We start from the raw sequence: 25244 nt of genomic DNA on the forward strand, positions 1-25244 counted from the left end.
AAAGGATCTATTTCTTTAAATTTGAATCGGTTGAATACGAAGCTGTGTCTACTTCGTCATTATGTCGGCTGGTCACGGGCAAGCCATCTCTTTCATCTTCTTCTTGTTCCAATCTGCGCTCCTCTTCAACCTCTTCTCGGTCTTCTTCATCAGTATCTCTATGACTCAATTCGCTTTCTTCATCAGACCCCTTCTTTTTATCATCATCGTAATGTATCCATTTCTTCATTAATGTAACAAGGAAATTCGCTGTCATAACTTGCTCTGCTTGATATAGGACCAACGGTACCAACAATATACCCAATTTCGGATTATGAGCACCATATTGTGACGAAACTAATGATACACCCAATGCAGCAGTCTTGGCAGGACCACACAACATTACAGCTACTGTATCTCTTTTATTGTAGTAGAATGGATTGAAAATTTTATAGGTCCAACGATATGCTATTGAGGAGTTTTCATTCGGTATTTCCCATAACCATTTTCTAATCACATAAGGTCTTGAATAGATAAACGACAATACCGTAAAGAACAAGTAAATTCCAATATTGAAAAACACTAAAAAAATGATTGATGCATGGGATACACTAGTGAATGCATGTTGAGCAAATGCAGTTGAAAATGAATGAAACATAATCAACAACAACATAAATGATCCAACCTTACTCAATTTGAAAGTTGTCAATGTCCATTTCGTTTGTTTGGGAAATATATTTTGCACAACTTGGCCAACAAAAAGGGGCACAAACACACTCAACCCCAATTGTTTCATTGTATCCTTATAAAGATCACCCACAGAACTATTGCCTTCTGATTGATGACTTGGATTGCCAAATTCCCAAGTACCAGTTAAATACATCTGTAACAACGCCGGCGTGATAAATGCCCCCAAAATATTACCAATAAACACTTCACACAAGGTCAAGATATCATTTCCGTCAGCTTGTTTTGTCATGACAACATTTGAACTAACGGTGGTTGGACAAGCATGGGTAACAATCAACCCCACAAGCAACCAGTCATCAATCTGGCCATCATGAGAAGCTTTGATACCACAAACAATCCCATAGATGATGGAACTAGTAATCAAAAACGACAAGGACAAGACGGTAAAATGAGCTCTCCAATTCATGGCATTAACAATCAACTGCTTTGTTGACATTGATAATCCACTGATGAGAAAAATCACGGCAACTGCACCATACCCTATAGAGTATTCACCTCTAATCGTACCTCCTTCTTTGGCAAACTCAGGGTAGGAATGGGCCAAGGCAATAAATACACCCAAAAGAATGAAAAACCACTGACCTATAAGGAAATCTAACACTTTTTTCAGCCATATGTATGCTTTATGCTGTTTGATCTTTTGTAGTGTTTCCGATGACATGATTGTATAAGTGGAAAAATAAAATTATGACAAGCTTTGATTTAAATGTCTATGTTGCTATAGCATAGAATGTTGATAGTTAATACGTTCCAGCGTAAGAATAGTTCAATGTGATTAAGTAAAAGCCAGGGATTTGGCTTCTGTTTTATACAAGACAAAAGCAAAGGAAAACAAAAAAAAAATAGAATGTACGACAAAATGTCAAGTTCGGTTAATCAGAAATTTTGGTAACTCTGGGGCAATAAAATAGAAAAAGTATTCGGCACGTAATTCAAGAAAATTTTACAGCACAGAAAACGGTTTGAGATATCGGATGAAAAGAAGAACTGTCTGATAAGATATTGTGGTCATTACTCTTCTTTTTGTATGTCCAGTTGTAGTGAAAGTAGGCTTTGAATGTATACTTTGACTCAGTTGATATCGGTCCGGTCAATCAGTTTCTCAGTTTTTTTTTTTTCTTTTTAATTTCTTTTACCCGTTGCAGCGCAAATTACGCGGCATTACCCGTAGTCACGTGTAAGACCCAACCACAGTCACGTGAATTGTCTAAAAAATAAACAATTGTCCAAAGATATATTACCAAGACATTGATCGAAACTTTTTGACGATACTTTCCCTTTTAAGCAGAAATATAAACAAATCCTTTTGATTAGAAAATGTACAATACAGCAAGAGCAGAACATGAGATGAAATTTGCGTGCTAGTACAGACCAATTGATACAGATTCCAACTGTTTTCTTTTAGTCTACATTTTCTACTACAACGGTACAATAGCTCATCTACCACCAGATACTAAACAGGTACTTTTCAAATGAGGATACAAGATACCACCACCTCTGATTGCCCCGATTTCGTCAACAATTTCTGGGGCTCTTCTCCAGAGACGAGTTTTGCTATAATCACGACTAGAATAAAAGACGCTTTATCAACCCTCAATGAGCTCATACAATTTTACCATGAGAAAGTGAACATCGAAAAAGATCACATAAGGAGGTTGGAAAGACTATCTTCCAAGTTTCCTCTTGGTACCCATGAAACTGGTTCAATGAAGAAATCGCTTGACAAGTTGCATATTGAAAATCAATTTATGATTGACTGCAACACAAAATTCACAAAGTCTATACTGGAATTAAACCTGGAGAAATTAGAGCAGTTTTACAGCTTGTATGTAAAGAAAGTCGACAAGTTGAAACACCACATGAACAAAGTAATACTAAGGCGAGCTGCAGCATTGAAAGATCTAAATCATTACAAAGACAAGTATCAAGAAGAGTGCAGATCAATCAAGTCTCTAAAGTTGTCAGTACAAACCACATGGGGCAAGGAGTTAGAAAAGAATGAAAGCAAGTACCACAAGTTAGCATCTTCATTAAATCAAACGGCTAAGCATTACCAGTACTCCATATCGGTATACAAAGATATCAACGAGATATATAAAAGAGATTGGACTATATCGATAAATGATTTTTATAAATTAGAGATTGAAAGAATTCAGGTGATGAAGATCAATTGTTTCACCTATTGCAATAATATAGCCACATTATGTGTTGACTTAGATCAATCGGTGGATTTAGCCAGGTCTACTTTTGCTTTGGTACAGCCACAATTGGATGTGCAGGACTTTAGCAACAACTATGGAACAGGAAATAAAGTGTATGATGACCCGCCTTTTGTTGACTATATGACTGGATGTGACGAACCCAACATTGGCTATAAGATACTGGACCAGCATAACCCAGACCATGATGAAATACTATCTCGAACATATTCCATTTATTCCTCAGCATCAAACAAGACTGGGGGAACTGTACAGTCATCGATTCATACTGATCAATACCATAGCCAGGAATCTAAAACACCACAGCTTTCCTCACCCAATAAGGAACCTTCAACGCACAACCACTATGACATGGCCCCAACTCCCAAAACCAAGCTATTTCATAATACACCAACATCAAAAGATCTCCCACCTGTGGCTAATTGTCGCCAAGACATGACACAAACCCCAAGGGCCAAGTTGTTCACCAATACCCCTGCCAAGGATCTCCCACCAATATCCAATGGCCATCATGCAATGACGCCAACACCAAATGCCAACTTGCTCAACGGGTCACCACACAAGACACTAGCCCCACTTACAACAAAAACAAGCATACCATCTTCATCGCATTTATCACCATATAAACAACAACAACAACATCAAACACCTCTGAGGAAACCACCAGTGGACTTAGCATCATACAAAACGCACTCATCAGTAAGCTCTAATCCGGAGAATGACTTGTTCTCCACAAAGGATGAACGCTTAACTAATAGTCAAGGATCATCAAACTACAGTTCTGAACGTAATTGGGCATCACCAAGGCGAAGAGAGAAACAGTTGCAAGAAATGCAAGAACAGATAACACGAAGAGCCACTAATGAGTTTAAAAAACATTGCAATCCCGCACAAGTGGAGGAAACATCAAAACCACAAGCTAAAGTACCAGTAATGAAGGATTTCTCTATTGATTTTATTGCCAAGGCATTGGAAGATTTGAATTCGGGTGGGGATGGAGATGTCAACCAATTTAGAAGATCAGTTCGAGATAGTAATGCATCGAGTCCAGCTAAACCAAGGCCGAAATCAGATTATATTGATGATCACGATGAAGTGGCTCAACGATACGATTCGATAAATTTTTCACGACCAAAATCAATGATTGATGTAGCTGAGAAGCCAAAGAATCGGAGTAATAACCCACCATCTATGACAACTTATGATCAGTACCACTATCATAAATTGCCCAAATCTCCTAAATCTCCTAAACCACATACTCCATTCATGTTACAACCAAAATTGACCCCAGTTAACCGCAAAACATTCATCAGCAAAGCAACAGCGAGGTACTCTTTCAAGCCACAAGAGGAGGGTGAGTTGTATTTCCGGAAGGGGTGGCAAATGTATATTATACACAAGCAGGAAGATAATTGGTTTGTTTGTGAATTGGGTCCAAACTGTGATGATTACAATGGAATGATTGGATTGGTGCCCGGTAACTACATTATTGAGCATTGAAGCTGACTAGGTGAAGATATATGTATTGTATCTATTATGTAATATTACTTATTAATAAGTTGACATTTCTGTACTTTATTCTATTTATTGGCGTACTCTCTTGTTTTGTTTGCAACAATTTGGATTTAGGAAACGCGACACAGGAACAGCAAAACTAAAAACGTCCACAAAGGAAATCAAAGGGTCGTCAACGCCCATTCGCTGTACCAGCACAAATATCCTTTTGCTCGTCATATCCCAATGAATTCCTTTCCATCTCATCAGCCACATTTACTAGATGGACTACCTCCATTTATAATCGGCGGTGCTGTATTCAACTATCAGTACCACCCCAACCCTCAAACATTACCCGTGGAGGACATCTTACGCCACGCATTTGCTTTAGGCTACAATGCAATTGACACGTCGCCATACTATGGTCCATCGGAAGAGATCTTAGGACAAGCGTTGACTAAATTGAATGTTGCTCGTGAATCGTACTATATATGCACCAAAGCAGGTCGCATCAAACTTGATGAATTTGACTATTCACGACAACAAGTACGTCAATCAGTGCTTCGATCTTTACAGAGATTAAATACGACATACTTGGATTTAGTTTATATGCATGATATTGAATTTGTTGTTATTGATGATGTGATTGAGGCATTGAAGGAGCTACAATGCTTGAAAAATGAAGGTATCATTAAAAATATCGGCATTTCGGGCTATCCAATCCATTTTCTTTATGCCACTGCCGTTAAATGGAAACAAGTCAATGGTGGACAACCGTTGGATGCAGTGATGTCGTATTGTCATGGATGTATTCAGAATAATACCTTGTTTGATATCGCCACCAAATTGAAACAAGATGCCGGTGTAAGCAAGATTATGAATGCACTGATCTTGTCCATGTCATTATTACGTTCAGAGAAGACTCATTCGTTCCATCCCGCTAGCGAAGCATTGAAGCAAAGAGTTGATGAATTGGCTAGTCAATTGAAAATAGAAAAGGGGGTAGAGTTGGCCGAGTTGGCGACAAAGTATGCCATTTACGAATGGATGATTAAACGGAACTCGAGTATTGTTTTGGGTGTTTCTAATTTAAACGAATTGAATGTCGCTATTGAAGCATATGAATTGTTGAAACAGAATGGATTAAGTGAAGCAGATGAAACATTGATTAACAAGTTTCAACTTGATTTGGGTGACCATTTGAACGAGACATGGCCAAGTGGCCACCTGTAGAGTTGATCAAAATAGCAAAGAGTTAAGAATTTATAGATAAATGTGAAAAGTGTTGAGTTAGAGGAAGTGTGTATGTGTGTGTAGATTGTATACAATTGTTAGTTTCGTACGACGCTTGCAAATTCTCGCGTCTGACATTTTCTCCTTTTTAAAAAATCAAACCCAACCTCCTACCTTTAACAAGCAATTATAACCTACCAACCCACGAGTAAAAATGGCATACAAGAGATCATACGCATCAACCAAATCGAACCAGCAAGATCAATCAGTAGAAACAATAATAAACCTAGACGCCAAAAAACGAGTCACGGTGCGTAAATTCAACAATGTTAATTTGGTAGATATTAGGGAATTTTACACTGATGCCAATGGAGAACAGAAACCAGGCAAGAAGGGGATTTCATTGACTGAAGATACATATTATAAGCTAATTGAGGCACATAATAAGATACAACACGCGTTGGATGCGTTGAATGGGGGAGGAGCTGCGCAAAAAAGGGCCAAAGTTGAAAAGAGTGATAAGATAGGGGGTGATAAAGTAGAGTCGGCAGCAAAGAAGAATAGTGATGGTGTTAAGAAGGAGGGTGTGAAACAAGAACAAGCTGTTGTTAGTGGTGATGCCGGCAGTGCTGGTGGGGAAGAGAATGACACGGGTGGCGTGGACACAGCAGGAGCAGCAGCAGTAGCAGAAGACAACAATAACCAAGATGGAGATTTTGCTCCTAATAATGACAAGAAGGAGGAAGAAGAGGAAGTAAGTGATGCTGATGAGTAGGTTTTTCTTTTTTCAAAGCAGCTCATTTATAGATAGGTTATAGTAATAAACGTTGTCAGATTTGCAATGATTGAGAAGCTTCAAGGGTAGGAGATATACCATAACTAGCCCTCTATCCTCCTCTCAAATTGTCTTCTTTCTGTTCTATCTGTTAAATCCAACAAAGTCAATTCTCAAGCTAGAGATATGTTGTTACACGTGACTTGAATGCCCTAGCCACAATACAGAATTGCGCAATTTTCGGAGCAATCGCAACCATTACAAACAATAACTGAATACAAATTGAAAAAACAGATCACAGTATACGAAACTTTAAAGAAAGGAGACTTGACTAGGAATGTAAAGGAAATAGACGGATATTGTTGCAAAGGGAAGGTAATGGACTGATTAAACATTGTTTTGAAGATAAGAATGAAATTAATGAAAATTTTTTATTTTTTTGTTGTATCTGCATGTTTACTAAAGTTTGTACAAAGAGGAGAATAAGAGAGAGATCTGTTGAGTAGACGGAGGGTCAATATATTCCAATGTAGTAGTTTATAGTTTTTGGATTGCTGTGAATTCTAAAGTGCTTTGTTTTATACGTTTGGTGTGAGGTGGATTTGCAATTTGTGTCAAGTTAAGCCTCGTGTGACTCTAAGAGAAAGAAACAACACAGAGATGCAAAGTGAAAGGACCAAGGGGTCACACACACCTGCTAACCACATTGTTTGTAAAAGCCAGAAAAAGAGGATGCTCTTGCTTGACTTTGTTTGAATTCGTAGGATCAGGCCAAGACAAAAAAGAAAAACAAAAGAAAGTTGAAGTAGTAACCAATAAGCTTCTATTTGGCTTAAATACGTAAGTGTCTTACTTCTGAATACGAAGATACAGTTCCTTGTCAATTTATATATGGGTATATATATATATATATATATATATATGTTCGTGTATATGAGTTGTGTCTAGTGTATGATAGTAGTTAGTAGTATAGTATATGTATGTTTGCTATTTTAATAAAATGAAAATTTTTCTTGTTTTAAAAGCCAAAAATGAAAATACACAAAAATCAAATATTTTTAGATATCCTCAGAACAAACCTTAGTCAGTTGAATATAAATACAAAACTAACCAAAACTATTAACAACAACAACAACAACAAAAACAACAACAACAACCCTTTCTTTCTTTCTTTCTTTCTTTTCCTTCTTCTCGAGGATTATGTTTTCATAAGAACAACAGTCAATTTGGATATTAACCTCCCTTTATAAATACATGTCTAATATATTCAACTTATAATCTACCTATAATACACTAAACCTACACTAACACACACACACACGCACGCACACTACACACATACTACACACATACACTAACACACATTTTGAAGAAATGGACACAACAGATCGCTCTGTGATGGAGAGTAACGCACCTACAATCAGAACTGAACTGAGCTTAAACGATCATACTTCTTCCAAAAAGCATGGCGCAACCACTTATGCTACTCAAAATAGCAGCAAGAATCAAAGCACTAGCTCATTAGAGAAATTGATCAACTCAGGATCTTATATAGATCACAGAGCACACAACGATTTGGCTCATTTACATTCATCACCTGCAAGATCTAGACGCAGATCAACAAATGGAAATGTATTCAAGAGAAATAACAATACTGGTGGCAAAAGAAGTAGCAATGGAAGTGACGACAATACCAATAGCGGCAGCAATTTCACACCAAAGGGACCAACTCGTTACTCAACTGCTCCTACTTTGCCACTTACTAATAGAAACCTACAACTGTTGTTGCGCAGCTCATCCTCAGGTGATGGAATAGAGGAAGAACAAGACTCACAATCACCAAACACTATTGCTGTAGATATGGACCAATTTGCTCAAGAGCAAAGAAAGCTTGCCAAGTCACAAACTTGGCATAACCCTTTTGGGAAAGATGGGGCTGACTTAAGTCCCGGTTCTCCGGGCCATTATGCAAACAATGACTACAACGATAATGGCGATGATGCATTTTCGGTGAATTCTATGGAATTTGGTGAATCTAACCCATCATCCGATCATTCGAGTGACTCAACTTCATTGGATGATGTTTGTTATTATGATTATGACCGAGAAGATGAAAAACGAGACGAGTGGCCCAATTTACAAGTTATGGAAGAATACGTGGTTGAAGAATTGGAAGAAATGGAAAGGGAAAAGGATCATGAGAGAGAAATTGATGAGGTTGTTCAATCAGTCAATTTTGGTAAAGACGTGGTTCACGACGGCAAGGCTGCCAAGACACAACAAGATAACAGCAATAGATACGCTCCACCACGCCCACCACCTTCGGTTTTACCCGAGGAGGCTCTTGACGAGGCAGCAGTTGATGAAAACACACCGCTCGTTGATAATTATAAAGTTAACGAGCTTGAATCGTTGGATTCACTCCACGATTCGTTTAGAATCAGACCTACACCAACACAACCATGGGAGAAATCAAAAGACCAGATCCCTACTATTTTAAACAAGAGAAAACTGCTGTCACAAGCACAAAGAACTCTTCGAGGACAACTGAAGAAGGGCGAGTTGTGTCGATTCACTTATTTTAGAGAAGATTTACCAGAAACTATACATGCACCATCCATATGTGGTTTACTTAGTGATGATCCCGAACTTTCTATCCACGATAGGTTGGTGGAACTTTTTCGACCATGGGAAAAACTAGCCACTAGTGAATCTACTTCAACGCATCATCCCAGCCACAAACAGCAAGATTCTGTTTCATCAAGCAATAATAACTTGCAACCATTAACAAAATCAACAAGATTAGGTAATGAGAGTCCCATTCCTACATCTAGTGGGCTCGATTCAACCTTTGATCCTTATTGGCTTGACATTTTAGATCCAACCGAGGAAGAAATGAAGGTGATTTCAAGAACTTTTGGTATCCACCCGTTAACCACTGAAGATATTTTCCTCGGAGAAGCTAGAGAAAAAGTTGAATTGTTTAAAAATTACTACTTTATCTGTTTCACTTCATTTGACGTAGTCTATGAACGTCGGAAACAAAAGGCCAAGGAACAAGAAAAAAGGTTTAACAAATTGCAAGAAATGTATGAGAATAGCTCTGATGCCTCAAGCTTATATAGACAGCACCAGAAGAATGGATTAACTTCGAGAATGTCACGGTTGTTTGGCTCGTTTTTAAAAAAGAAGAAGAAACCGCCTTCAATTCATGAAAAACCAATGTCTACATCGATTAGATCAAGAGCCAAGAAGGTGAGAGAAGGTGAATTGCTGCCTTTGAACATGTACATTATTGTGTTTAAACATGCAGTTATAACTTTCCACTTCTCAGCCACTCCGCATCCTATCAACGTGAGAAGAAGAGCAAGGATGTTGAAGGATTACTTGACAGTGTCTTCTGATTGGATCTGTTATGCATTGATTGATGACATCACTGACTCATTTGCACCAATGATTGAAACGATCGAAACTGAAGTCAATTCAATCGAGGATGCTATCTTGCGTATGCATTCGGGGGAACATGAAGATTCTGACGATTCTGATTCTGAAGATGAGGGCTCGACGCATAATCATGTTCGCAGTCATAGCCATAATCATAGCCGCCGTAATAAAGTGCAACATGAACCAAATGATAATGTCTTTGTATGGCGCAAAAGGTCCAAATCTACCGTTGATGCCAACAATACTGGGTTCTTGCGTTCAAGTCACACACGATCCAAGACCAAATCAAAATCAAGTTCATCATCATCATCTACATCTGACACAGGATCATCACGTATCCTTGGATGGAGACGTAAAGGGGACATGTTGCGTCGTATTGGTGAGTGTCGTAAACGAGTAATGTCAGTGCTCCGTCTCCTTAGTTCCAAAGCTGATGTCATCAAGGGGTTTAGCAAACGGTTCAATGACTTGGATTCACTGGCTGTCGATCGCCATCAACTGGAAATCGCCATGTATTTGGGCGATATCCAGGACCATATAATCACCATGATTGGCGCTTTGAACCACTATGAGAAACTACTTGCGCGATTCCACTCCAATTACCTTGCCCAAATTAACATTGACATGACCAAAGTCAACAATGATACTAATGATATATTGGGTAAAGTGACGATTTTAGGAACGATTGTTCTTCCGATCAATGTGGTTACCGGTCTTTGGGGGATGAATTGTCTTGTTCCTGGGCAGGATTATGATGGATTGGCTTGGTTTTGGTGTATAATTGGATGCATGGTGTTGTTTAGCATTGTTGCTTATAATTATGCAAAGAGAGTTACTGGGTTATAGATGTGAGGAGTTAGGGGAAGGCTTGAGAAGTGGTATTATATATGTATCGTATAATTGACTCGATGGTTAAGTGTATGTAAATTCCCAAATGATAAAAAATGTTCCCTCTTGTTCTCAGATACTCTAACTTTTCGCCAAATGAACAATTACCTGACTTACTTAGCAATGGCAATCAATATTAAGTCACGCTCTCAAGCTATGGGAGATAAGCGACTCTCGAATCTAAATTGGAAGATACGGATCTGCCACAAGTTCAAATGTATTGAGCTATCGGCAAACACGATACCTCATCAATCAATTCATTCCATTTTGATCTAATTTTGAAGTTTTAAGCTTTTGACAGGGCTTAGAGTAAATGGATGTTTGAAAATTTCACATTTGCAACAGAACAATGTGGCAAAAAAACGTAAATGTCAAAGGAAAAAAAACGGAATTAAAAAAGCAAAAAAAAAACAGCAAAGCAATAGAAACCACCTTACTTTCCATACTCAATTGAAGGTTATACATTATCAAGATACAGTGAGTACCTTCCAGCGAGCTTCAATTGACCTATAAACCAAGTTAAATTTTATCTTCTACAAAACAACCTATTCCAATTCCACTCTTCTATTTTTTAGTCTATTAATCCACCCATTCATCATGAGTCTTCAAATGCTGTTGGTATTCGGTACCATGGTTTTCCAAATGATCACCTTGCTCCTTTTTGTCCTCCCACTACCACTCATGGTCAGATCACAGATTGTGTCTGCATATACCACAATCACCACAACACGAAACTTTCGAACCTTTCTTGTATTCAGCATCACTTTGATGGCATTACAATTTTACGATTGTATACAACGATTGGAAAAGTACCATAAAGTCAGAGAAAACGATGTGTTGCAAGGGTTTGTCAATTATGATAAATTGGCTAGTAAGTTTTACAGTCAACGAAACTTGTATTTATCGGGAGCAATTTTGTATTTGTTGATGGGGATCTATACCGTGGCTTCGATTGTCAAGAAATTGGTATTGAAGGAGAAGTTGTACAGGCAGTTGATTGCTGAAAGAGATGGTGATGTGAAAAATGGTGATAACAAGAGTGATAGCGAAGAAGTGGTCAAGGTGAAACATTTGATTGAATTGAAGCAAAAGGATATTGACACATTGAAGAAGCAATTGAATGGATTACAAACTGCTTATGATGGTTTGAATAAAGGCGAAGAGAGAACTAAAGATGATTGAGCGTTGGTGATATAAGAGTATATTTAGCTATGTAGTGTTATGTGTGTGTTACTCGAATGAAATGAAAAACAAAATTATACATATATTATACAGCTAAAGTAATTATGGTAGATCCCACCCCTCTTCTCCACTACCATAGAACGTCTCCTCCTTTATTATTCGAAATGACTAGCGTAATGACCACTAACAAGGTTCCTAAAAGCAGGAACTTCTTCACCGTTAGCATCATAGATTGAGCAATATTTAACAGCAGTTGGGTTACCAATGGCAAACTTCAATTGTACACCCAGTTCATGCTCTGATCCTTGGCCATTAGTCTTGAACCTTGCAATTAGTTTCTCTTCACCATGAGGTTTCAAAACCAATGGCTGATTATATCTCCAAGTGATTCTATTCTTGTCTTTATTAAACGCACCTTGTGGTTTCGATGATGCCGAAGGTGCCTCAACATCAGTATTCAATGCAGCAGAAATAATCAAGTTTTCAACTTGGAGAGGTTCACTTATGTTTGATCTAATGCTAATCATTAAACTCGATTGATGTGGTTCAAACTTCCAAATTTGTTGTAAAGCCAAAGGTACATTGTTGTTGTTTGACAAGTACTTTAACCCACCCAAAGTCTTTGAAGTAATTGATACTGGGTCAAGTTTGTAGTTGTGATCACCCAACTCTTCAATAAATGTCTTGTTAACAATTAACCTATCATAATCATGTGGGATATTAACAATGATTGACTCTTCGTTTGAATGTCCATTATAGTTGAATGCAACCTCACCAATGACTTGCGACGAATTCAATTGTCCATCTTTAAAAGTAGCATTCACAATTTCAGCAATGGACGAGTTCAATCCAATAGTGGCTTCTGATAAATTAAAGTGCTTGAAATCATTCTTTATTAATGTACCAGTATCTTGCCTCGTTAATGCGGCAAATGGATTGTTCAAATGCGAGTTTCTCGAAGATACACGTGGCGGTTGAACAAATGAATCTCTTATAGAATTGTTTGTTGTTGCAACAGGCAAATTATGGAATAAGTGAGAATCTCTCAGCGATGATGTATCATGATGAACCACTTTTCTTGACGGTGGGGGCTTTGGTGGAGCGGCACCCCCAAATCCAGTTATTGAAGAAGTAGCATTGGATGAAGCATAATCGCGTGGGGCAAAGTCATCAACACTAGGTGATGTTGCTGCAGCACCTTGTTCTTCCACAAATGCCGACGAATCATCATTGCTTGAAGCAATGGTATCAAAGTCTTTGCCATCAACTCCTCTGTCTCCTTGACTTGGTGAGATGTTACTTTCAGCAATTCTATCATGAGCATTAAATCCATTCTGTTCACTTCTTGGAGTTGTGGAGATTGGCTTGTCATCGTCACCGGCTTCAAAAGAATATTTTCCATCACTGTTTTGCCTTGCTCTCTCATTGGGATCAAGCAATCCACCGGTACCTCTAGCAGTTTGCTGTTGAGGAGGGTGTTGTTGGCTTTGAGGAGCTACAATTCCACTACTGCCTATCTTATCTGAATGACCAGGATCCAAGTTATGTCTCTCAAGCAACGACGATCTTCTACCAGTTGTCACATTATCTTCGCTGTCGTCATCGTCATCATCACTACCATATTTGACAACATTTGGTGAATCCGTTTGTTGAGGCAATGTCGTTACTGCTCCTCCTGTCCTGTCATGTGTTGGAGTAGCTGGCAATGCAGCATCTCTATAACTACCATGCTGTTGCAGCGATGCAAATGAGCCTTGTCTTGGGGCTGCAAAAGGTTGCGAAGACAAACCTGAGCGTTGTTGCTGTGGAGGAGGGAGTGATTGAGGAGTGAAATTTGACTGAAATCCTTGTTGAGGTTGTTGAGACTGTTGAGGTTGTTGAGACTGTTGAGGTTGTTGAGACTGTTGAGGTTGTTGAGGTTGCTGAGCCTGTTGAAGTTGTGCTGCAGGTCCTGGCTGCTGTGGCTTCAAAGGCGGGAAAGGGGTCTGCTTTTGTTCTTGTTGACTTTGAGGTTGAGCTTGACCGACATGAGATTGAGGTTGATTGGTGGAGGAGGTAGTGACGGCACCAGAACCAATAGCAGGAGAATCATATCTCTGTTCCCTACCAAAGAAGGATGATCTCGAAGTGTTGTTTCTAGACAATGGAGCTGATCTTGACGTTGATGCATCGGTAGATATAGATGCATCCTCAGCAATGGTAGATTCAAGCTGTGGTTGATGCTTATCCTTCTTTTTCTTTCTACCAAAGATGGATCCTACTCTTGACTTCAATTTAGACGGTTTCTTTGGTGATTGCTCATCATGGGCCCCTGCATGCTTGTCAAGTCGTCCAAGGGAGCTTCTTCTTCTTTCCTTTGCTGGCGATGATGCACTTGTGCCGGTAACAGCTGCAGCTGCAGCACCAGCACCAGCACCAGCAAACCCAGCGCGGTTTTGACCAGTACTTTGTGCTGGCAATTGGAATTGAGTGTTTTGCAAATAATCCAACTGGTTTTTCATTTCATTATCCAACTTAAAGCTTCCCAACAAGTAATTTGTTGAATTTTCGTTGTTTTTCACTTCTTTGTTCAATCTACCACTATTAAGTTGAAAATAATTCAAGACGACATTGAACATCAATTGAATTTCAATCTTTTTATAAGCTTCCAAGTTTTGAAATGCTTGAGGTGCTTTAAAGTTCCATTGGTACTCACCTTCCTTCGTTAAATGCTGACTAAGCTCAGTCAATTCTTGTCCGTTAATGGTCAACTCGGAAATCCGTACATCATTCTCAATCAAGTTTTTCAATGGAATGATTACATCTTGCTTTAAATTCTCTTGCAAGATTTCATTGTCTTTAAGTTCTAATTGGACAGCATTAACCAAGCAATTCCAATTACGAGGGAAATTGTTAAATCCGACATTGCTGCGACCAGCAATCTTTTTGGCTTCTTCAAGTAATTGTCGCAATGATGCATTGTGGGCACCGATTGCTGAATTGTAGTTGTTAAACCATGATACTAAATCCTTGTTTAATCCAGTGGATCCTGTTATGATACTGGGTAAGATGGCAGCAGCCTGTTGGGGTGATTTCGACGTTAATATAGTTGTAGCAAAGTTGTAAGAATCCTCCTCCATGTTGTATTGTTGTAGAAGTAGTATAGGGGTAATGCAAGATAATCAATCACTGCGAAAGTATATCCAAATTGGTTCTTAATGAGGGCTGTGATGGATAATTAACAACCGAGTGAGACAGTATGCTTTGCTAAACCTTTGTCTCCGAAGCAAATATAAACATGAGTGCGGGTTTTTGATGAAAATTGAAAGTTTATTGTTTTTCCTTTTTTGGTTGGTTGTATTTGATGGCGTGTCCAACACAATTTTGTATCCTGCTTTTCAGTTCTTAATTTTATCGGCTAACATGGAATAAATGGCTTTGACAAAATGGGTTAATTAATGACCAACTTCAATGAAAATGAATGAGATATGGATTGTAATACTTTGCAGAGTAAGGAGTGTTTATTCCTTGATTTTATGTTGAGTTGTTAAGAATTTCATACCTAATCTCAATTGCTAGCGTTTGGTATCAAAAGAGAGGAGTTAATAAGCACCAATGTTCAAAAAAGACAAATTCGTGAGAGTTTCCATAGATGCATATTTGAGCTGGCTTTTTCAAGTGGCTATAAAGGTGTACTGTTGACCGAGTCACGTGCAAATAAATATCGTGCGTTGCTGGCTACTATCATAGAGCAGTGAAGGAGGCTGAAATTGCCTGGAAATATCAGGGCCTATAAACTTTCTCACAATTCATTACTTAAACACATCGTAAAAGCAATTGAAGCTATTATATATGAAAAGATAGCCTATTGAAACGATCTTTGATCAACAAAGTCAGCAGCATAAAAGTTCAACCGTAAACCACAGATATTTATTTCCTGATTGAGAAATCAAGTAGCAAATAATCTGTCCAACCCTCTGGAGTGGGAGGGGGAATGAGGTCTCACGATAGCTACTACCTTTTCCCCGGTACCGGGCAGTGAGTACATACGTGTAATTGGGACAAAATCGATAAAAGATAAAAAGGAAATTGTTTCTTATTGTGTATACGAAAGAGTCTCGCCTATCAACAAAATATAACCACATGCATAGTCATTTCACAAATGTAATTTGTTCTAATGTGTGGCTTTACAATGTAGAAGGGGCTAAAGCCAAATTGTGCGTGCTTAACGAACAATTAGGGGCAACGGATATTAGCAGAAACGTTCCACGTTCGAACGTTAACCCTCACGCACACCATAGTGACATGTTAAAAAGGTGTGAGATTGCTACCTGTGGTTGAAACAATCTGAAGGCAATTCAAAACTTCAATCGCTCACGGACAGTAGTAAGCTTCTAGATCTCATTATCATTAGTCATTATCAGATTCATACAAGCTCCATAACAGCCTCAGCAAACTATTTATTTTTTTGACTCTGCTTCTACCGTAATCGATGAAAACTAATTTAGTTAAGATTGCATTAACGTAAAAAGAGCATTTCCTTTGGTTCTTGAATGAAACGTTTCGCCCTTCCACTACTTCGTATATCCTCTTCTCTTGTTCACAACAGCAGCAGCTGCAAATAGTTTTCCTGCATACTGCTTATCTCTGAAATGTAATTTATTTTTATGTTTATTTTATTGTTTTATTATTTTCTACAATCGTGCAATTTGATTGGACGATCTTTTTGCAAAAAAGACAAGAAAAAATCAAAAATAGATTAAAATCACATGGTAGCGCATATTATACTACAAAACCTTCCCGTAAATTGATAATGATTATAACAACGATGGGAATAGTATCCTCTTTACGGTACCAACTCATATCTGGCTAAGAAAAAAAAATTTAAAACTAGTACGTATGAAATGAGGAGATTTGGGGTTGCTTCACATGTGATATCGTCGATATGGGTAATGTAATAATAAAGAACGCGTATTCATTAATCTAATCTTTGTGCTAAATCTGTACAATGGGCTAAAAATTTTAAGCTTTTTGATTGTTGTTGTCTTTCTTATCTATAAAATTTCACAAGAGTTGGAAGAATGTAGAAATGGCGTAATGGAGTAATATAAATATCAAGCCAGATGTCTCCCAAATGTAGAACGTGACAAACCTTTTCTGCTATAAACTACTCATAATATATTAAAACAAACAAAACTCAAATAATGTCTGATTCGGGCCTTACAGGAACAGGCACAGGTGGAGATGTGTTCAAAGTCGATTTAAACTCACAATTCGATTCCGCCGATATGGCATGGATTGGAACGGCATCAGTACTAGTATGGATCATGATCCCTGGTGTTGGTTTACTATATTCAGGGTTATCAAGGAAAAAACATGCTCTTTCATTGATGTGGGCGTCGTTGATGGCAGCTTGTGTCACTGCTTTTCAATGGTTTTTTTGGGGTTACTCATTAGTTTTCGCTCACAATGGGTCCAAGTTTTTGGGAACTTTGCAGAATTTCTGTTTAAGAAATGTCTTGGGTGCTCCAGGGATTGTAACTACCGTTCCTGATATCTTGTTTTGTTTATATCAGGGAATGTTTGCTGCTGTTACAGCAATCTTGATGGTAGGTGCTGGTTGTGAACGTGCAAGGTTAGGACCTATGATGGTGTTTTTATTTGTTTGGTTAACTGTTGTTTATGGTCCTATTGCTTATTGGACTTGGGGTGGAAATGGCTGGTTATTCAACTTGGGAGCTTTGGATTTTGCTGGTGGTGGTCCGGTGCATGAAAATTCTGGATTTGCTGCTTTGGCTTATTCGCTCTGGTTAGGTAAAAGACACGATCCATTGACCCAAGGAAAAGTGCCCAAATATAAACCACACTCAGTTTCTTCAATTGTGTTAGGAACAGTTTTCCTTTGGTTTGGATGGTTTGGTTTCAATGGTGGGTCGACTGGTAACGCCAAGATGAGATCGTGGTATGCGTGCGTCAATACCAATATTGCTGCTGCTAGTGGTGGTTTGACTTGGATGTTTGTTGATTACTTCAGAACAGGAGGTAAATGGTCTACGGTTGGGTTGTGTACCGGAGCTATTGCTGGTTTAGTTGGTATTACCCCAGCAGCTGGATACGTACCAGTTTACACGTCGATTATTTTTGGAATAGTTCCTGGTATCATTTGTAATTTTGCCGTTGATTTGAAACAGTACTTGCAGATTGATGATGGTATGGATGTATGGGCACTTCACGGAGTGGGTGGATTTGTTGGTAACTTTATGACGGGATTATTTGCTGCTGATTATGTCGCCAAAATAGATGGCACTGATATTGACGGTGGTTGGATGAATCATCATTGGAAACAATTGGGTTACCAGTTAGCAGGTTCTGTTTCAATTGCCGCTTGGTCATTTGTTGTCACATCTATATTATTGTTGGCAATGGACAGAATTCCATTTTTGAGAATCAGATTACATGAAGATGAAGAGATGTTGGGTACTGACTTAGCTCAAATTGGTGAATTTGCTTACTATGATGATGGTCAAGATCCAGAGAATAGTCCCTATGTATTGGAGCCCATTAGATCAACTGATGCCATTAGAGATAAGTTGAGGACAGCAACTTCAACACAACAAAACGAACCAGGTGTTCAAACTCCAGAAGAAATTGATGGTGTTGCTCAAGCTCATGCTGACTCTGATAACTCCCACAGTGTTGAATCAAAAAAGTAAGGGCCCACCATATGAAGTATAATAATAGAGAAGAAGAAAGAGAAAATGCGTATAACAAGATAGAGTTATTAAAAGTGTATTAATTCAGTTCGTATAGTTGTAAGATTTAATGATGCATAGTATTTATCGTGAATTTTATTACAAAGTAAAACTTTAACGTAGCTTCTATTAGAATGATTCTGTATAACAATAAACATCAGGAGAGCCCTTTACCCGTCTTGCCACTTGACATTGCTCTTTGATCAAGTTTGCGAAGAATGGTGGCCCACAAGAAGCAATCGCCAACGATTTGTATGTTTTGCTATCAGCCATTTGTTGGGAAAGTTCATTTGAGTGTGATTGAATTATAGTACCAATATCGGGGCGTCCGTAAAAGACATTATATAGTTTGTTTTCAGTGAATTCGTACTCGACTTCAATTGTATCTGATTTGTGTTTGTTGTGACTGCTTGAACTGTTTCCTGAGTTTGTTGTTGCAGTAGACGTTGTTATTACTGTTTGCTCCTTGTCTATGCTTTGCCCTTTACTGTCATCACCATATATATTATTCTTGTTGAGTGGTTTCAGATTCAGTCCAATCGAATTCAACTCAAACGATACGGCATCACTAGACAGGGATGAATCGAGTTTAGGTTCACTTTCAATTTGGCACTCTTCAATAGAGCTGCAACTACTACCGGCGCCATTTTCTTGAGTGACGTAAATATCAATAATCAATTTATTTCGAGCCGAGTAGGTGAGCAACTGATCAAATATATGTTTAAACCAAATGATATTCTTCAAATTTTTTATTGCCCAAACAAATCTAATCTTGGGTGCAGCTGGACGGAATAAAAAGTCTTGTGCTTCATCTTTTGCTTCAATTTGTTGGAGAAGATCCAAACAAGTTGGGAAAGTGAATGCAGCACCGGAACCAGCACCAAAGAATACACATTGATCAAATGAAATAAATGGTTGGTGTACGGCACCATATGGCCCATGATACATTGTTTTGATACTGACCAAGTCATCTTCATGCTCATCGTGATCTACGTCTGCCAAGTACTTCAACAACTTCTTTGTGAATCCCTTTTGAACTCTAACCAACAACTTCATTTCATTCGACGAGGCCAAACTTGCAATAGTAAAAGGATGGTACTCTAACCATTTAATCTTGGGCACATTCAAATAAACGTGTTGACCTGCTTTCCAATTCTTGAAACCAAACAATTTGTTATACCATCTATCAGCGATATAACCTTCTTCCCTTATAGGGATGGTGACTTCAATCGTTCCGGAATCCAAAATTCCAAACGTACTTTTGCATTTGGTTGGCGAGTAGTGTTTATGAACATGAGCCATCACTTTACTCAAGACACGATCAATAACCAATCCATGCACTGAAACCAAGACGACAGCACGGTTACCAGTATTATGAATAAATGACATAAATAACATAATGAATGCAAACACCCGATGCTGCACGAGCCAAAATTCAAAACACCATTGACGAATAAACTTCATACTGGTCCAGGTTAACAAAAACAAACTTCCGTAAGCCATAAACCCAAAGATTTGGGGTGGGATAATAATCATGATTAAGAAATTGTTGGTTAACCAATAGTAACAACCCAAGGACAAGTGCACAGTAATCATTAACCACATCCATCTACTTAACCATTTATGTAAAAATTCCAATCGATCAAATTGGAACCCCGAAAACTGAGTAAGCAAATCGTGCTTCATTACCGATAATAACAAAATGGGCAAATTACCAACCCCAATACGAGATATTCTTTTAGAAATGGCATACAAGAACCCTTGGTAATCAATATCTCTAATCTCAGCAAAACAAAACCCAATATTAACCCCAACAAAAACGAAACAGAATAGGACTAAACTTGGCTGGTAGTAGAACCTTTTATTGAATATAGTGAAATATTTACAAGAAGTAAAACTATCCCATTGTTTGATAAAGGCAAAATACTTGTCGTGGGTGAGTCCTGTACTTTGTCTTTTCAATCGAAGGTATCTTGGAATCCAGTGGAATAGTAAACCATGTATGCCTAGTATAACTAACGTAAGAATAAATATAAGCCATTCGTATTTGTTGTTTCTTTCTTTTTCGACAAAATATTGTTGGTCAAATGGAACCATAATGTGTTATAGTTATTGCTATGTAGTTGTGATGGTATATGCTTTTCACATAAACTGATAACTATCTTTCTGATGAGGTACCCGTTGCTAATGAAGTATTTGTCTCCAATAGTTGTATTTTCTTTTCACTCTCGTATAAAACAAATCCAAGGTAGATGTGATATCCAGTTTAGGTTACTGATAAATGCCAAATACGTTTAACCGTTATACTCTCTAAATCTATCTCAACTTTTGCAAACTACAAGAGGGCAGATTATTTTGTATTTATTTAATTCCTTAACAATAAGGCAAAAGAAAACCTTAAAGCTCAAAAAGTAACAAAAGTGAAAAATATTCAAACTTGAGAAATAAAATAACCCAAGCCAATTTCAGCTAATGAAATGCTACTGATTGATCAGATTAAGGTTAGCATGGATCCTTGTTCTTTACGACAAGAATTGATTCCAGCCAATCTCTTTCGTGCAATCAGTAAGTTTAGGTTCACCCCCTTTCAAGCCAAAAAGGAAGGTCATATGTGAGAACTAAAAGAAAAAAATTAAGAGGTGATCCTTGAATTAACAAAGGTTTGCTTATTATTGCACATAGTCTTTTTAACTTCGGTATATGCGACTAATAGGTTTGATCTTGATGGCTTTTTTCAAGTTGTACCGAGACATATTGGTTCAAACTTAAGGTAAACAGTTCCTGTACTAGGGAGTTTGCAGATATCGGGGTCAAGTGATTGCAAAGTGGTGCCTCTGTTTGTGGATAATAAGGGAGAAATTTGTGACAGAAATTAAAGGTAGTAAGCAGATTTCTTGTTTAGGAGTTACATTCCTAGTACCTGTCACACTGCTTGTATGACTTAGATCTTGCAGTTGGAGTAAATCTAAAAAAAAGGACTGCAAGGTCTTTTAGCAACCTTACTTGATTGGTGGAAATATCGTTTTTCACGTTTATGGTGAAAAATGGAGTGTGCCAAGTACTTTGCCCATTTTAGATAAAACTTTAGCTGTTTGTGTTACAATTGGATTATTTTGTAGCCGCCTATTGTATTATTTTTACGTCGGCATACCACAAAAGCATTTTACACTATATACAGGATTAACTAAAATTTCTTATTTTTTATTTTTATTTTTATTTTTTTTTATCAATTTGATCGGACGAAACAAAGATGAAAATGCGGATGGGCATTTACGCTTCACGCCATTTCACAAAAAAAAAAAAGAGAGAGACAATAAAGGCTACAAACCATTTACATCGTATGAGAAACCAAAATTCTTCTGTCATTACATTCACAAAAGTAGCATACTAAAAATATGTGAGCAAAAAAAGGCTTTTAACTTTTTTTAGTCGTTTAGATTTTTAAACTTATATGTAAAATTGGAGCTCTATAGTGGGACAACTTGATCATCGGTCCGGCAGACAATCTTCCTCGGCAAATACCAATATTTGTACTCTAGTTGCAAAACGGAAACAAACTCTTTCAGAAAAGCCACTTCCAGCACATCTTCCATGACCCTTCCACTAGAAGACGCATTAATAATACATTAGGCTCTGGCTCATCGCAGGTCATTTGCAAAACTCAAACAGATCAAGATAAATGAAATACTTTAATAGCAGCTTTTCCTGTCAGCATAACCTTTCCAAATCTGCTCGGTAAAAGTTTTTTTTTTCATTTTTTTATTTTAGGTATTGTCAGAAGTAACCACTCCTAACCATGCTATTCATCTTTGCTTTAATATCTGCTGCTTGTGTTTCCATTGTAAATGCAGATAATTACGCTACTTACCCTCAAGTCCCGAAAACTGCTTCAATCAACGGGTTTGCTGATCCAATTGTGGATTTGTTACCTGCCTGTGCCAAAGAATGTGTCAGATATAGTACCAGCAATACACCCTGTCCCAAGTGGGATACAGGGTGTTTATGTGTTATGCCCCAATGGTCTGGGGAAGTTGCTGAATGTATTGCCCAAAACTGCACTGGCTCCGATGTTCAAAGTGCTAGATACTTGGCCACTTCATTATGCTCAACGGTAGGTGCTAACACCTGGATGATGCCTGGTTCTATTTCAACCATGTTATCAACTGCTGCCGATGGTGCCAAAGAGGTAACTACAATTTCAAGAGAGACGACTAAGTCGTGGGTTATTGCGTCTGGAAGCTCCGATACTAATGTTATCTCGGAGACAGCCTCTGCTGATTCGGAATCAGGATCTTCTGGAAATAGTACCAACAGCTCTACGTTGGACTCATCTTCATCGACAACCTCTGTTGCTACTAGCTCTACGTCAAACCTTGCCGTTTTACAAACTGGTAGCTTAGGAGGTGCCCTCATTGGTATTTTAGTTAGTTTACTTGTATAACTTTATCCAAATAACAGTCTTGAATATAGTTTGAATAGGTGCTCATGTTATGAACAATTAACTAGTTGGGAATTTGCATGAAATCAAGTGGAAAGACAGTTACCGTCGATAGTCTAGGAGTTCTTTAGTGTACACTTGCTTAATACCGTGGACTCCGTTACACAAAAAGAAACTGACATATGGACGTCCTAAAAGTTTTAGTAACCTTTTAGAAGTAAAGTTTTCCTCAAATTTTCATTTCAAATTACAAGAAGTGTAAATTGATGACTAAAATAGGTTCAAGAAACCTAGTCCGTACACTTACAAATTATATCCTTTGAGTTGTTCAACCAATGGTAAGCAGATTGTTTTACGTCCAAATTAGATGATGTGATTTCTAGGTGCACACCGCCCTCAACTTTGGCACCTCCACTGTGATACTGGTGTCCACTCTTATAACTTATCAAACAGGTATCGTTTCCATTTATTTATCAGATTTAAAACGCTAATCCACTTTATTCACAACAGGACAAGAAAAAAAAATAGCGTCTAACAATTTTAACAAAATTACATAATCAATTCAGTACATGTACAGTAATCGTAAATACAATTGAAGGGATATTATACATATATATATATATGTTGTACTTTTCCTAAAAGTTGTTTTCAAGCACAGATTCTTTCACAACTGTTTTCAGCCTTCACGTTTAACTTTCAAAGCCACCTCCACACACCATGCTATTCATATTAACTATTCTTGTTGTCGCCTTGGTATCCATAGTACAAGGTGCCGATAATTACGCTACTTACCCAAAGGTTCCCAAAACTGCATCAATAAACGGGTTTGCTGATCCAATCATAGATTTGTTACCGGACTGTGCCAAAGAATGTGTCAAATACAGTACCAGCAATACTCCATGCCCATATTGGGACACTGGATGTTTCTGTGTCATGCCCCAATGGTCAGGTTTAGTTGGTCAATGTATTGCTCAAAATTGTAAAGGTTCAGATGTTCAAAGTGCTAGGTATTTGGCCACTTCATTATGTTCAACTGTTGGTGCTAATACTTGGATGATGCCAGCATCTATCTCAAGCATGATGGCATCAGCTGCCGATGGTGCCAAGGATGTCACTACCATTTCCGGAAAGACAGCAATGTCATGGGTCACAGCTCCAGGAAGCTCAGACACCAATGTCATTTCAGAGACTGGATCCAGCAGCAGTGCTTCTGAAACTGACTCTAATGACGTTTCTAATTCCGAATCCTCAAGCAACAGTGGATCAGCCAGTTCAGAAGAGAGCTCAACTATAAGTGAAGGCAGCTCTACATCAACAGGCTCGTCATCCAACATGGGTGTTTTACAAGCCGGTAGTTTGGGAAGTGTCGTTTTAGTTTTGATCAGTTTCCTCATGTAAAGAGTTAGGTATATAGTTTAGCTGATAATGCTTTTGAATATATGAGTAAAACGATTTTGTTACCACCCAACACTACCGAAGAAGATATTGGAAGAAAGAACTTTTAATTAGGGAAGCGAGGTAACGGAATCTTTAGCCTGGTTGTCCCAGAGACTCGTTTTGTGACTTGCTTATGGCATGACTCAAGGTTTTATGCGCAACGTGATATATATCAGTTAATTTTCATATCTGTCATCATTTTAGCCCGCGAGAATTTGTTGTCGAGTTACAAATAAAACAGCTTTCCTTTTAAGGTAGATGTCATGTATAGTAGAAAGTCATATCCGATTCGGAGTAAATACATCCAAGAAGACTAGAGTTTATTCTAGCTGCAATAAAGGTATCGTACCGTTAGTATAAGCTTTTCTTTTAATCTTCTAAAACTGTCAACAAGAAGTAAAGATACATTTTCGTTTAACCCCGAACATCATGTTTCTTTCTCATCCTCTCTTGAACAAAACCGCAATGCATAAGACCAAAATTGCCGTTTTTGTTTCAATATTTTTTTTCGATCTTGACGAAAAGAGATTGCTTCATCTCATTCACAGTTGCAAAAACACGGAATGCAAAAAACCTCACTATTATTTGAATTACTGGTATAGGTGATGTTATAATACGTTTGCCTCTGTTGTAAAGTTCTACCTCGATTGATCATTTCCTATTTGGTATGTTTT

At 38.0% G+C, this 25244-nt stretch overlaps 11 protein-coding genes across 11 annotated transcripts; 8 read left to right on the forward strand and 3 right to left on the reverse strand. All coding sequences in view use genetic code 12, as the record gives it.

Moving 5' to 3' along the window:
• Positions 1-7: 7 nt before the first annotated feature.
• On the reverse strand, positions 8-1390 carry RCH1 (Rch1p; the record flags this gene model as incomplete). The annotated part of the gene is made up of 1 exon (XM_051816268.1): positions 8-1390. One exon carries the CDS (start codon positions 1388-1390, stop codon positions 8-10), a length of 1383 nt encoding a protein of 460 aa, XP_051673921.1.
• An 811-nt stretch (positions 1391-2201) lies between these two features.
• On the forward strand, positions 2202-4448 carry HOF1 (formin-binding protein; the record flags this gene model as incomplete). The annotated part of the gene is made up of 1 exon (XM_051816279.1): positions 2202-4448. The coding sequence occupies one exon, from the start codon at positions 2202-2204 to the stop codon at positions 4446-4448; it is 2247 nt and encodes a 748-aa protein (XP_051673922.1).
• Positions 4449-4688: 240 nt separating this feature from the next.
• On the forward strand, positions 4689-5675 carry CANMA_000406 (D-arabinose 1-dehydrogenase (NAD(P)(+)); the record flags this gene model as incomplete). The annotated part of the gene is made up of 1 exon (XM_051816290.1): positions 4689-5675. One exon carries the CDS (start codon positions 4689-4691, stop codon positions 5673-5675), a length of 987 nt encoding a protein of 328 aa, XP_051673923.1.
• A 214-nt stretch (positions 5676-5889) lies between these two features.
• On the forward strand, positions 5890-6450 carry CANMA_000407 (chromatin-binding transcription coactivator; the record flags this gene model as incomplete). The annotated part of the gene is made up of 1 exon (XM_051816301.1): positions 5890-6450. The coding sequence occupies one exon, from the start codon at positions 5890-5892 to the stop codon at positions 6448-6450; it is 561 nt and encodes a 186-aa protein (XP_051673924.1).
• Positions 6451-7824: 1374 nt separating this feature from the next.
• MNR2 (putative Mg(2+) transporter) lies at positions 7825-10740 on the forward strand (the record flags this gene model as incomplete). Its single annotated transcript, XM_051816312.1, has 1 exon — positions 7825-10740. One exon carries the CDS (start codon positions 7825-7827, stop codon positions 10738-10740), a length of 2916 nt encoding a protein of 971 aa, XP_051673925.1.
• Positions 10741-11463: 723 nt separating this feature from the next.
• CANMA_000409 (uncharacterized protein) lies at positions 11464-11964 on the forward strand (the record flags this gene model as incomplete). The annotated part of the gene is made up of 1 exon (XM_051816323.1): positions 11464-11964. One exon carries the CDS (start codon positions 11464-11466, stop codon positions 11962-11964), a length of 501 nt encoding a protein of 166 aa, XP_051673926.1.
• A 155-nt stretch (positions 11965-12119) lies between these two features.
• Positions 12120-15083, reverse strand: CANMA_000410 (uncharacterized protein; the record flags this gene model as incomplete). The annotated part of the gene is made up of 1 exon (XM_051816335.1): positions 12120-15083. One exon carries the CDS (start codon positions 15081-15083, stop codon positions 12120-12122), a length of 2964 nt encoding a protein of 987 aa, XP_051673927.1.
• Positions 15084-17147: 2064 nt separating this feature from the next.
• On the forward strand, positions 17148-18656 carry MEP2 (ammonium permease; the record flags this gene model as incomplete). Its single annotated transcript, XM_051816346.1, has 1 exon — positions 17148-18656. One exon carries the CDS (start codon positions 17148-17150, stop codon positions 18654-18656), a length of 1509 nt encoding a protein of 502 aa, XP_051673928.1.
• Positions 18657-18824: 168 nt separating this feature from the next.
• FRP1 (Frp1p) lies at positions 18825-20792 on the reverse strand (the record flags this gene model as incomplete). Its single annotated transcript, XM_051816357.1, has 1 exon — positions 18825-20792. The coding sequence occupies one exon, from the start codon at positions 20790-20792 to the stop codon at positions 18825-18827; it is 1968 nt and encodes a 655-aa protein (XP_051673929.1).
• A 1699-nt stretch (positions 20793-22491) lies between these two features.
• Positions 22492-23136, forward strand: CANMA_000413 (CFEM domain-containing protein; the record flags this gene model as incomplete). The annotated part of the gene is made up of 1 exon (XM_051816368.1): positions 22492-23136. The coding sequence occupies one exon, from the start codon at positions 22492-22494 to the stop codon at positions 23134-23136; it is 645 nt and encodes a 214-aa protein (XP_051673930.1).
• A 714-nt stretch (positions 23137-23850) lies between these two features.
• On the forward strand, positions 23851-24531 carry CANMA_000414 (CFEM domain-containing protein; the record flags this gene model as incomplete). Its single annotated transcript, XM_051816379.1, has 1 exon — positions 23851-24531. The coding sequence occupies one exon, from the start codon at positions 23851-23853 to the stop codon at positions 24529-24531; it is 681 nt and encodes a 226-aa protein (XP_051673931.1).
• Between the last annotated feature and the right edge of the window lie 713 nt (positions 24532-25244).

Source organism: Candida margitis (assembly GCF_024628925.1).
Source record: "Candida margitis strain CBS 14175 chromosome Unknown scaffold14, whole genome shotgun sequence".
NCBI classification, from domain to species: Eukaryota; Fungi; Ascomycota; class Pichiomycetes; order Serinales; family Debaryomycetaceae; genus Lodderomyces; species Lodderomyces margitis.